We start from the raw sequence: 10,511 nt of genomic DNA, 5'->3' as shown, positions 1-10,511 counted from the left end.
ACCGTGCGAGGAAAACGCTGAAATACCATGCTAGAAAGAGTTTCACAAAATACCACAAAGGGTTGAAAAATACTAAAATAAATTTAACGACAATAAACGTTTTAAATAAATTATTACAATGTGCAATGATTATGCATGGAAACTAACTACATTTTTAAATTAAAGAGCAATTGGTAAATGTTTTAATTTAAACTAATCTAATAACGGGAAACTTATCTAATATAAAAATTCAATAAAATTATAAAGATCCTATTTTTTGGTGACCCCAAATTGTTATTAAAGGCTAACACAACATGTATATTTAAATGTATTTCATTATTTTTCTAGAAACTTTGAAAGCACAAGAAACAGTATTCTGGTGGAGTCAAGGCTGTTTTCAAAACGGTTATTAAAATGTAAGGCAAATGCCAAAGTACATTTTTTAAGCGGTCGGCTTCCAAGGATTATCACAGTAACCAAGGTTTTGGAACTAAAGTTTATTCCGAAGATTGGCTCATTTTATACATAATAATCTTAACCACCGATTAAGAACCTTTCACCTTATTTTAAGTCATAATTTGATACTTAATTAGAATAAGCTTCCCTTTTTTGTGTGCATCAAATTTCATAATTACCTTCAAAATACTTTCAGAATCCCAAATCAACCATTAACCATCGATCATCAAACTACAAAGTCCAACGCTCATATAACTGAGTTTGTGGTGTATTGCAAATGCACAGGTTTTTGGTTTATTTTAATACCAGTAATATACACAATCGTATTTAGTTTGAAAGAATCATGCCCAACTCTTGATTTTCGTTCAGAACTGGGCCGATTTGTTCATGAATTGACTCGGCGGATATGCGTATTTGACTGGGTGATTGAATTGTGAATTGATCTAATGATTTGTACATTAAGTTAGTAGCCTACTCAATCAACATAATAACAAAGGTTAGGGCTCTAGTATCCGCAGAAACTGCGGTTACTAAAATATATACATGCTTCTGTACAACGGATCGTCGAGATCTATTGCATGGCTAGTTAGTTTTGGGGCTCTAGTCGCCCATGTAGACAAACTCCTCGTCCTGGACGTCGTCAGTCTGGCGCACGGCCATAGCAGTCTCCACTAGATAATAGAGACACTTGTACTGGTCACGCTCCTCTCGACTGGAGGCTGTAAGGGAATATTATAAAGATTCAGTAAACTGATGGATAAATATAGTTTACTTACTTTGTGATGGCGGCGGCGAAGTCTGATTCTGCACAGCTTCCGCCTCGGTGCTGGCAAACACATCGTCAGCCTGCAGATTATCACCAATTTCCTGTTGATTGGAGCTAGTCGGCAACATGGTCTCAAAATCCGAGGGCTGCTCCAGCTCATTACTTGGAGCTGCCAATTGTTGTTGCGAAAATACCGCACCTTCACGCTTGACTATCTGCTGGTTAGAATTCCAAAAGGCGGCATTCTTAGCAGATCCCTTAGAGCCAGAAGTACTAGGATTGTTGCCAGCTGATGTGGTAACTTCCTCAGTGCTGAAAACGGTCCTGAAAAAGTAGAAGCCCAGATTAGAGGACCCTCTTAAGCAGTATCAGTAAACCCTCCACAGCTACTCACTTCATCACGCTCTGCCAATCATCGGAAGTCTCGAAGCGCACCTCCTCCTCGCTGTGCTGCTCACAGGACTCGTATCCCTGGCCGCTCTCCTCGCCCTCGGACCTGAGGATAAAATGGAATTCTTAGCATCGCAGGACATGCTTGGAAATGGACTTAGGCAATAGATCAGTCAGTGGGTTCGGCAGTTGTACCTAGGGGCCACCACGAAGCTGCCGAATTCATCCTGATAGCAGATCACCGTCTCCTCCGCTTGATTCTCGGTCTGCGGCTTCGCTTGCTTGCTCTTCTCTCCCTGCCTTCCAGCGGACTGCCTCTTTCTTCCGCGCTTCGGCGGATTTGGTTTCTTCTCGTCATCGAATTCTGGCGGCAGTTGACCAAACAGGCCATACGGCAGTATGGAGGTGGCGGTATTGGAGCTGGAACTGGAGCTCCCAGCGGTGCTAGATTTGGCCGAACCCCCGATGGCCGCCGCCTTCCGCATCTGGTAGTTCTGGATTTTATCTATCATGGTTGCTTGCAGCGAGGAGTGAAGACTTTGGAAGCCCATCGGATTATTTGCAATGGCCTGCTGCCAACTTGGTAGTTGAGGAATAGGTGGATGGGGGTAGGTGGGAAAGGCGGATGAGGTGACTACGACTAGAGATAAAAGATCAGAGCAACCGGTAGGTACCTGTAGATAACGCTGTCCTCGTACTCTGGCTCCATCTTGACCATTTGCCCGTTGGGGCCCTGCACATACTGTTCGAAGTTGGTCAGGACATTGGCGATGCCCTCGTGGACCTCCCCGGCGCCATCTACCTCTTCAGTGGCGCCAACGACCTGTAAATAAATTATAAGGGTTTAACTTCAAGATATCCCAAACGAGAGAACCACCCACCACTTCGGATGCGGGACTACCATGTATAGGATTTGGGGTCCCAGCCAAGTTCAGGCCCAACGCTCCCGAGCTTGATCCCGAGGAGTTGGGGCTGACCTTCTTGCCACGTCGCGAGATCGTGAAATGTAATGGATCGTTGCCCTCGCGTCTGATCATCTCGGGCAGAATGCGGCGACGGGCATTGATAAACCAGTTGCACACCTGAAGCACCGTCAGATTCGCCTCCTGGGAGAGTGTAAACTTCTCTGCATCGCTGGGATACGCGTTGTAGCGGTGCTCGTAGAGCCAACGCTTCAAGATCTTAACCGAGTGCTTGGGTAGATTTCCACGGCGCTTGCGCAACGATCCATTGATGTCGATGTGATGGTCCGTGTCCACCATCATGTCATGGTAGTTTTGCACCTCGCTGCCATCGGCACCGCCCTGTTCGTGGGTCAGGTCCTCCTCGACGATGCCATCGGCGGACAGGGTGTCACATATGACGGCCATGGAGTCGTCGGCGTGAAGGGAATCCTGATCTAAGCTGGAGTCGGAATGAAAGCGGTCGCGACCTGCAGCTAATGTGGATTTAGACAGGATTCTACTTGGGCAAACCCTTCAAAAATGCCGACTCACCTTCGCTCTCTAGCAAGCTCGCCTGCACATGAGCCTCGTGCATCATGTCCTGGATATTCTGGCGCACATGGCGATCCAGGACCATATTGACCTCTTCTTGTTCCGGCGAGATCATTGCAGCTTATGCTGAAAAAACTAGAAAATCATCCTTGTAAATAAGAGATTTTAATCAGATCTGTATAGTTTTCGTGTGCTCGTGCTCGAAAACAATATAACCATTGAAACCTTTTCAATGGTTATATTGTTTTCTTCTTTTTTGAAAAGGATGATTACAAGAATAATTTTGTAGTTTTGTGAAAAATTTGACTTATTACAATCTTTTTTTTTTGGTAGAAAACTTTTCGTGTTGTCACCACAGACTTTGAGATTAAACTAACTTTTCTGGAAGGCAGGCAAATCCTTCAGACACCAAAGTCATGGCCATCTAGGGTTCGAAAACATTTCTTTTAAATTTGATTTTAAATCGGTTCTTTCCTTATTGGCCTACTTGTATGTAAACTTGTATTTTTCGGAACAATTGAATATGATATTTTCAAAATATATAGTATAACACATAAACAGGCCTAATACTTTAAATAATAATTTGTTGAAAATTTAAATTTAAAATAAGTTGGTTCGCTATCGATTAACTATCGCACAGGTATCGTTTTCGCACACAAGAGACCGTGACATATAACATGTCAAATTGACACTTTAGCCAAAATATTTTGACAAATTCACTGGGCGCGTAAATAACGGGCATCTTGAGCACCCGGGGATTCACCTGCAGTAATTGAACATTTGCCACTGGCATTGAATTGCACTTAACACTTAATTTTCAAGAGTTTTAGCCCGCGGCACCCCGATCCAGATGAGGATTGGGATGCTGGTGACGGGGCAGGTCGTCACAACCGGAGGCTTTTAGACATTTCGACGGCAACTTTTCGCAAACTGCGAGGACTAAATTGGGCCGTGTGAGTGTTAATTTCCACACGGTTTTCCAAAACTTTTCTTCGTTTTTCCTCTGCGTGCCAAACAACAACAATACTAGCGACGAAAAAACTTCGATAGACGCTGAGGTGCGATAAGTCAGTGATGGGAGTCCATTAATGTCGTGGAACCAGTTCCGAAAGTAGCCGCCGTACAAATTCAAAAATTTGCGCGAAGAATTTAATTGAGGCTAAAAATATTTATGTATTATAAAATCTTTATTTAGGTGTCCATTTTTTTCCAATTTCAATGACGTTGGTAATAAAACGAATGCGTAAATGAAGCTCATGAAATTTTTTATTTATACAACTATTTTATTAGAAGAGGTAGCAAGAGGTTAAGTCGACAGTAGACTCCAGTTTCGTTAGACAAAAGTTTCAATTCAAAACATTACAATAAACCCGTTCAAAAATTAAACTAGTTTTTAAAATTCTAAAACTACAGCCAGTAATTGCATTAAAAAAAACGAGTTAATAATCTCGTCATTAAACCAGGATTACCGATAAGGAACCGAAATAATCTCGCATATTTCTGCTGCCGTATCACATTTGTTTATCGCCACAGCTTTCAAGAAAAGCTTACGCAATTATGCTCACCAAACCAGTTGTGCGTCGCCTTCAGCAAAGGAAGGATTGGTTCCCATATTTTTTCAAAAAGACTTCAAATACCCGAGCTTTTGAAGCCTTGGTAAATTGGTATACATAGTAGCTACTATGTTATAAATTATCTTACAATAATTTCTATCACTTTCGAAAAAAAATGTCAAATAAGTCTTATCGAAGATCATTTGAAAAAAATCAATTAAAATTCTTAAACTTGAATTTATAAATAAAAATTATAAATATTTTTTTTTTGATTAAAGTAAATATTATAATCGTTAGGTTCCCTCTTCTCAAAGCTACCAATAAAACCTAACACAAGTTCTTGTAAAAACCCGAATGCTGATAACAAAAAAATTTTAAAGTTGTGAGTCATAAAATAAATTCCTGTACCCTTTGAAACCATATAATTTAAATTATGACTGTTTATTCGGAAGATTGCAACTGCCCGTTTCCTGTATACACTCGATATATAATGAGTTTTCTTACTTCGCATTCAATAACTGAATTATTTTTAAGGTTGGCTTTAATAAATTTTGTCATATTTTCTTGAACTCAAGTTCTGTAGGCTTTTTTGTTAAAAACGGGTTTGTTACAAATGTTTGATTTACCCAAATTCTTCTTTATAGTCGCAAATATATGTTCTCTGATTCCGCAAAAATGTCGAAAGCCATTTTTTGGTTGCAGTTGAGAACTTTTGGCTTGGTTGTCGGTTGGTTGGAAGTGATTTTCTTCATCACGTCAACGATTTATTGGGGCACAATTTCATTACTCGAACGTGAACGACATGAAAAGAGTGAAACTGGTAAGATATAATTGGTTATGTAGTTAATGTGTCAGGACATTAAGCTTATTTTTCAGGACACGTCATTCGCAATAGTTTTTACCTCGCGTTTAATATAAGTCATTTACTGACCTCATCTCTGCTGATTCTTGGTACCATTAAGGTAAGTGAAGGATTCATTTCCGAAGCCGCGTATTTCTACCCAAGTCATAGCACAATCATAATCAGAAGTAAGAAATTGTTGTACTTATGTTTTTTTTTTAGGAACGCCATCTACTTCTGTTTCCCTGGCTAATCAACAGAGGATTAGTCCTTTGCGGAAGCGTAATGTTGACAAACTATTATATGAAAGCAAATGATAGTCTCTCCATCCTGCAATGCCTGGTCTTTATCTGTGAGTTTTTCTCCCAGACTCATTTATTTTTTAAATATACATAATATAAATCTCTACTTCTGCCAATTTTAGTATTCAACTGTTTTCTCATTTCTGGGATCTACTCGCTTTTAAATGATATTAAGAAATCTAATGAACTTGAACTTCAGCGGCTTCGTTTGGATACACCAGATAACATCGAGGACAAATCTCTTTCGACCAAGTTAGACTGGAATTCTTATGTATATCAATACAAGTTCGAGCCGTCTTTGTATGATGTGAACTTTCCCGATAATGAAGATACTGATAATTTATTGAAAAGATCATAATTACTTTTATGTTGTTAAAAAACATCCCCATTATTAATTTTAAACTTTTTCGAAATTGAATGTGCTGGAAAATAAAGACAAATGGTTTCAGGCGGTGGTTCACAGAAAATACGTGAGTCCCCCAAGAGACTTGAAAATTGTTCTATCCATTCATTGTTAAAGAAATAAACAGATATTTGTATGTTGATTGACAATTTTCAGTGGCGGTTGTGGAACTTGCGCTCTCGTAAAAAATATAACTATGAAGTCAAAGTTTTAAGAATCTAAGGGAGAAAGTGGGGCTAGCCCTCTAAGCTTCGGTCTAGATTGGTTATATTAAACAAGGCATATTTTCTATATTCATAAACTATTCATTGAATGAAAAATGTTTCAAAATGTTGTTAATTTCTATTACCATTAAAAATCGTACCTAATTCCCTAAACTGTTGAATTTCTGAATTGTTGAACGAGCCTAAATAGTTCCTCCTGAATTTTTAAACAGCCTGTAACCGGAAGTAAAATTTTAAAAATGTGATATTTTTTTATTATAAGTAAATGTCTAATTTTATTAACAGGTAATCAAAAATATGTGTTAGTCCATACTTTTCTTCTGATAGAAGAATTCTTATCTATGAAAAGAAAAACTACCCAATTTTATTAATTAAATAATTTGAAAAGTTGTTGGGAGCGGGATGGCATTTTTCCAGATTCCACCAGCGGTCACACTAAAAATATTATAGTTTGTTTTGTTTTGATGCAATTTTGTAATGGATTGCGTTCTGGATGAAGAGCTGCTGGCCAATATAAAGTGCAGTGACCAGGAGGATGGAGACGAGATTGACGAGAAGATGCAGGTGGAGGAGCAGCTGCCGCCGCCCGATGCCTCAGCTCAAAGTGCCTGCTTCAACGGAGAGGACTCAGATCCGCTTCAGGAATCCGCGACCACTTGCAATTTTCCCTGGATCTTCGAGGACGCCGATGTGCTGATAACAGAGGACCATCTGGCGGACATGGTGCTGAAAAATGAGGAGTCTCTCCGGCCAGTTGTCCCGAAGCGGGGCCGTGGCCGTCCAGCCCTAAATTCCGGAAACTACACCTCCTCCTGTGGCCAGCTTTGGAGCGTGACCAGGGGTACAGAGGTGTCTGTGGAGGATCTCCCGCTCTTGGGTCAACAGGCATGCGGAAAGGGACCCGCCCGCACGGTTTCCAATGCAGTCGAGGCCTGGATGCTGCTCTTCGACGACGAAATGCTGAGGTCTTTGCTCCGCCATGTCAACGAACAGGTGCGCAAGCGCAGAACTGCCACAACTGTCCCACGACCCCTGGACATTGTGGAGCTACGGGCATTCTTGGGCTTGAGCTACCTCAGTGGGGTATTCCGGAATGCCCGGTACAGTGGGCCTCTGGAGGAGCTGTGGACCTTGGAGCTGGGCAATGCCATATTTCGGGCATCCATGACACTCGCTCGGTTCGAGAGCATTTCCGAGTGTCTGGCGGGGAATTGCGGCTGGTCCGAGGGCCAAAAGCTATGGCAGCGGCTACTCATCAACTGTCGATCGTACTACGGCTGCAGCAGTTGGTTGGCAGTGGATGAAACGTCCTGCTCGGTGGCCAAGTCGCGCATGACCCTCTGCTGTGATGCCAGAACCTTATACATGGCCAATGCCGTGGTCAGCAGGAACCAGAGGTGCTCGGACAAGGATGTGGAGCAACTGATCTGCGATTTCAAGACGACGGGAAGGAACGTGACACTTGGAACACGGCATCTCAACGTGGCGCAGTGCGAGCAGCTGATGAAGCGCCAAATCAGCTCTCTAGGAATGCTGGATGCCAGTTCGCCAGATTGGCCGCGTCAGTGGCACATAGAATCACCACTGTACAGTGGCGCCTCAAAGCTCATTCCCCTCGATGGCGAGGCGGTGTTCTGTTGCGGTCTCAGCTCCCAAGTAGATGCTCTCCAGGCTTATCAGCAGACCTCTCATGCCTGTCAGCAATTCCATGAACTGTCGCAGCGTTTCAGCACGGCACACGCCACACCCGCTGCGCTTAGGAAGCAGGCTAATCCCTTCCTGCAACTACTCCACTTTGTGCTCAATGCGGCGGCTGTAAATGCCTGGATTCTGCTACGACTTTCGCCCAAAGGCGATGCGGCGATGGAGCAGCGTGACTTCCAGCGGCAGTTGGGACTCTTCCTCACCCAGCAGAGGTTGCAGCGACGCCTTCAGCGCAGATCCACCAGCACTTCGCTCGTGATGCGGCTGCAGATCTGCGAGATTCTGGGCCAATCCAGTCAGCGGCTGCTCAGCGAGGCGACCGGTGAAGCTAAACTAACGCACAGCGTGGGCGTCCTGACGCCAGACAAAATGAGTTTGCCGCTGGGCGTCAACTTGGCCAGTCGCTATGGCGAAAAGCATCGCAGGTGCAAGCCCTGCGCTAGGAACAAACGCGGCACCAAATCCCGAACACGGTGCCAACAGTGTTTGCAACATCGATGCGGCAACCACCTGATATCTCGCTGCTACGAGTGCGTTGGCATTCTGCCAGGCCAGCTGCCCGAGGGCAACATGCGGGACGAAGGCGGCACTTGAACATGGACATTAAATAACATTTATTAAAGAGGCGCTAGTTTTCTTGGGGAGGGGCTTAAATGGGGGGATGGCTTGCAATATTGCTCAATGGTGCAAACACATTCTTGTGCTATAACTACGATGACAACGGCTTAACGTTCGCAACTTGGAACTAGAACTTGTACTGGAAGGACTTGGGTGCCTTGTACTTGCTGGCCACGCCCGAAGAGTCCAAAGGATCGCTCTGGTCGAGGAACAGACTGAGGAACTGTTCGTTCTGCAGCTCATTTAGCGGCATCTCCAACTCACTGCAGGATTTGACAATCTCGGCGCAGGCACGCAGGTCTTTACGCATGTCTGAAAGAGAATGGTGATTACTTAGTGTCTGGGTGGGTTTTCAAGACTCACATTGATAGTTGAAGAGCAGGCTGAGGCAGCTGGAGCAGGCTGAACGCTGCTGGTGCTGCAGAAACACCTCGATAAGACGATGCACGGCATCTACATTGTTGCGACCCAGGAATGAAGAGCATAGGGGACTGGCTCTGGAAAGGAGAAAAGAAGGATTAAGTCTATGGGTTTCTAAAGAACTCAAACCCCTTACCTTCGCTCCACCAGTTCCTGCAGCTCCTTGTAATGTTCGAACAGTTCGCCCGCTGATTTTTGGTCGCAGAACCAATCGCTTGCGAAGCACTGCTTCCATACACAGGCCACCACAAAGATGTCCTTGTGCTCGCTGTGAATGGCACGTGCCACCTCGAGCAGCGAAACCAGAACAGCCTCACTCTTTTGGGCCAGCGTCTCCTCGGAAATGGTACGAAAAGCTGTTCGCGCCATCCGCCTGCCCTCCTCCGACGTCATGCTCACCCCATAGCCCCGATGCAGGGTCATCAGGGCCACGTCCACATTGCCATTGTTCCACAGAGCGATGGCCCGGAAAGGAGCCAAGTCCGCGTAGGTCTGTGAGAAGGGGTGCTTCAGCTGCCGGCAGGTGTCCGCCAGTGCCTCCAACTGCTGGAGCTTGCGCTGGGCACTCAAATACTTGAGGCAGGACACAAACACCTCGTTGGAAGGCAACAAGTTGCAGCGGATGCACTGGCGGATCAGGTAGAGAAAGTCCAACTTGTTTTTGATTTCCAGCGTGGCCATCAGCAGGTTGTCCAGTTGCGCCTGCGAAAGGGATCTTATATCCAGTCCCAGTTGGGGTGAGCGCAGAGCCTTTAGGTCGCTCATCATACCCTTGGACATCAGGCCCACATTCTGGCTGAAGCTAGTGGAGGTGCTGCCCACCTTGCCCTCCGTTGCCACATTGCTGTTGGTATCCGTCTCCTGGTTTCCGGGCGTTGGCCTATTCATCAGGCTGTCGCGCAGCTCCTCCCACTTCTGGGTCTTCCTCGTGACCAAGTCGTTGGTGAAGCAGTCGATGGCATCGAGCTGCGTGGACTTCCGCCGCTGGCGCTGCGTTCCCGGCCACAAGAAGGCGGAAATGTAGTTTTGGAACCGCTGCAGACCCTTGGGGGATCCGGGGGCTCCTGCCACCGTGGTGGTGCCGCTGCTGGTCAAGCGGGTCAGCATTGCCATGGCTTAGGGGTCACCTCCGAGTCCTCCGCTTCTCTAGACACGCCTCCTTCTCGACGCTTTTCGTTCGGGTTGTATAATTACAATTGTGTATTGTATTTTTTTGTTTTGGTTGTCTTCACAGTGTGACCGTCGCTGGTCCTTAAAATGGCCACTATGTGTACTTATAACCTCTTCACACAGCACTTTAAAAAATAAATAAAAGTAAATAAGCTTAAAAAAAGATAAGACATGGTACCAAATGCAGAT

At 44.7% G+C, this 10,511-nt stretch overlaps 4 protein-coding genes across 9 annotated transcripts; 2 read left to right on the top strand and 2 right to left on the bottom strand.

Annotated features, from left to right (window-relative positions):
- Window positions 1-695: 695 nt before the first annotated feature.
- On the bottom strand, window positions 696-4,139 carry LOC108008358 (uncharacterized). Of its 6 annotated transcripts, none has more exons than XM_036813487.3 (8): window positions 3,851-4,139; window positions 3,088-3,235; window positions 2,473-3,029; window positions 2,266-2,414; window positions 1,787-2,170; window positions 1,596-1,697; window positions 1,212-1,525; window positions 696-1,154 (listed from the first exon to the last, which is right to left on the bottom strand). In XM_036813487.3, exons 2-8 carry the CDS (start codon window positions 3,200-3,202, stop codon window positions 1,036-1,038), a joined length of 1,740 nt encoding a protein of 579 aa, XP_036669382.3. In that variant the 5' UTR covers window positions 3,203-3,235; window positions 3,851-4,139; the 3' UTR covers window positions 696-1,035. The 6 variants fall into 6 exon arrangements, with proteins under 6 accessions (XP_036669382.3, XP_016927680.3, XP_016927682.3 ...); XM_017072191.4 differs by having other exon boundaries at window positions 3,088-3,222; window positions 3,851-4,138; XM_017072193.4 differs by having other exon boundaries at window positions 2,473-3,023; window positions 3,088-3,222; window positions 3,851-4,138.
- Window positions 4,140-4,598: 459 nt separating this feature from the next.
- Window positions 4,599-6,328, top strand: LOC118876998 (uncharacterized). The gene is made up of 5 exons (XM_065863515.2): window positions 4,599-4,743; window positions 5,285-5,460; window positions 5,517-5,602; window positions 5,704-5,833; window positions 5,906-6,328. Exons 2-5 carry the CDS (start codon window positions 5,295-5,297, stop codon window positions 6,139-6,141), a joined length of 618 nt encoding a protein of 205 aa, XP_065719587.2. The 5' UTR covers window positions 4,599-4,743; window positions 5,285-5,294; the 3' UTR covers window positions 6,142-6,328.
- A 516-nt stretch (window positions 6,329-6,844) lies between these two features.
- Window positions 6,845-8,736, top strand: LOC108010081 (uncharacterized). Its single transcript, XM_017074897.4, has one exon. The coding sequence runs from the start codon at window positions 6,888-6,890 to the stop codon at window positions 8,706-8,708; it is 1,821 nt and encodes a 606-aa protein (XP_016930386.3). The 5' UTR covers window positions 6,845-6,887; the 3' UTR covers window positions 8,709-8,736.
- On the bottom strand, window positions 8,705-10,383 carry LOC108010082 (uncharacterized). The gene is made up of 3 exons (XM_017074898.4): window positions 9,289-10,383; window positions 9,096-9,229; window positions 8,705-9,044 (listed from the first exon to the last, which is right to left on the bottom strand). The coding sequence occupies exons 1-3, from the start codon at window positions 10,263-10,265 to the stop codon at window positions 8,860-8,862; spliced, it is 1,296 nt and encodes a 431-aa protein (XP_016930387.3). The 5' UTR covers window positions 10,266-10,383; the 3' UTR covers window positions 8,705-8,859.
- Window positions 10,384-10,511: the final 128 nt, after the last annotated feature.

The sequence above is a fragment of the Drosophila suzukii genome, chromosome 2R, assembly GCF_043229965.1.
Source record: "Drosophila suzukii chromosome 2R, CBGP_Dsuzu_IsoJpt1.0, whole genome shotgun sequence".
Taxonomy (NCBI): Eukaryota; Metazoa; Arthropoda; class Insecta; order Diptera; family Drosophilidae; genus Drosophila; species Drosophila suzukii.
This window is presented reverse-complemented; position numbering and strand designations above follow the sequence as displayed.

Coding starts and splice junctions, on each gene's coding strand:
- LOC118876998 (XM_065863515.2), top strand. CDS start 5,295: ATGTTCTCTGATTCCGCAAAAATGTCGAAAGCCATTTTTTGGTTGCAG. Junction 5,461..5,516: donor ACATGAAAAGAGTGAAACTG/GTAAGATATAAT, acceptor CTTATTTTTCAG/GACACGTCATTCGCAATAGT. Junction 5,603..5,703: donor TGATTCTTGGTACCATTAAG/GTAAGTGAAGGA, acceptor TTTTTTTTTTAG/GAACGCCATCTACTTCTGTT.
- LOC108008358 (XM_036813487.3), bottom strand. CDS start 3,202: ATGATCTCGCCGGAACAAGAAGAGGTCAATATGGTCCTGGATCGCCAT. Junction 3,030..3,087: donor GAGCTTGCTAGAGAGCGAAG/GTGAGTCGGCAT, acceptor AATCCACATTAG/CTGCAGGTCGCGACCGCTTT. Junction 1,698..1,786: donor AGCTTCGTGGTGGCCCCTAG/GTACAACTGCCG, acceptor TTTTATCCTCAG/GTCCGAGGGCGAGGAGAGCG.
- LOC108010081 (XM_017074897.4), top strand. CDS start 6,888: ATGGATTGCGTTCTGGATGAAGAGCTGCTGGCCAATATAAAGTGCAGT.
- LOC108010082 (XM_017074898.4), bottom strand. CDS start 10,265: ATGGCAATGCTGACCCGCTTGACCAGCAGCGGCACCACCACGGTGGCA. Junction 9,230..9,288: donor CAGGAACTGGTGGAGCGAAG/GTAAGGGGTTTG, acceptor TCTCCTTTCCAG/AGCCAGTCCCCTATGCTCTT. Junction 9,045..9,095: donor CCTGCTCTTCAACTATCAAT/GTGAGTCTTGAA, acceptor ATTCTCTTTCAG/ACATGCGTAAAGACCTGCGT.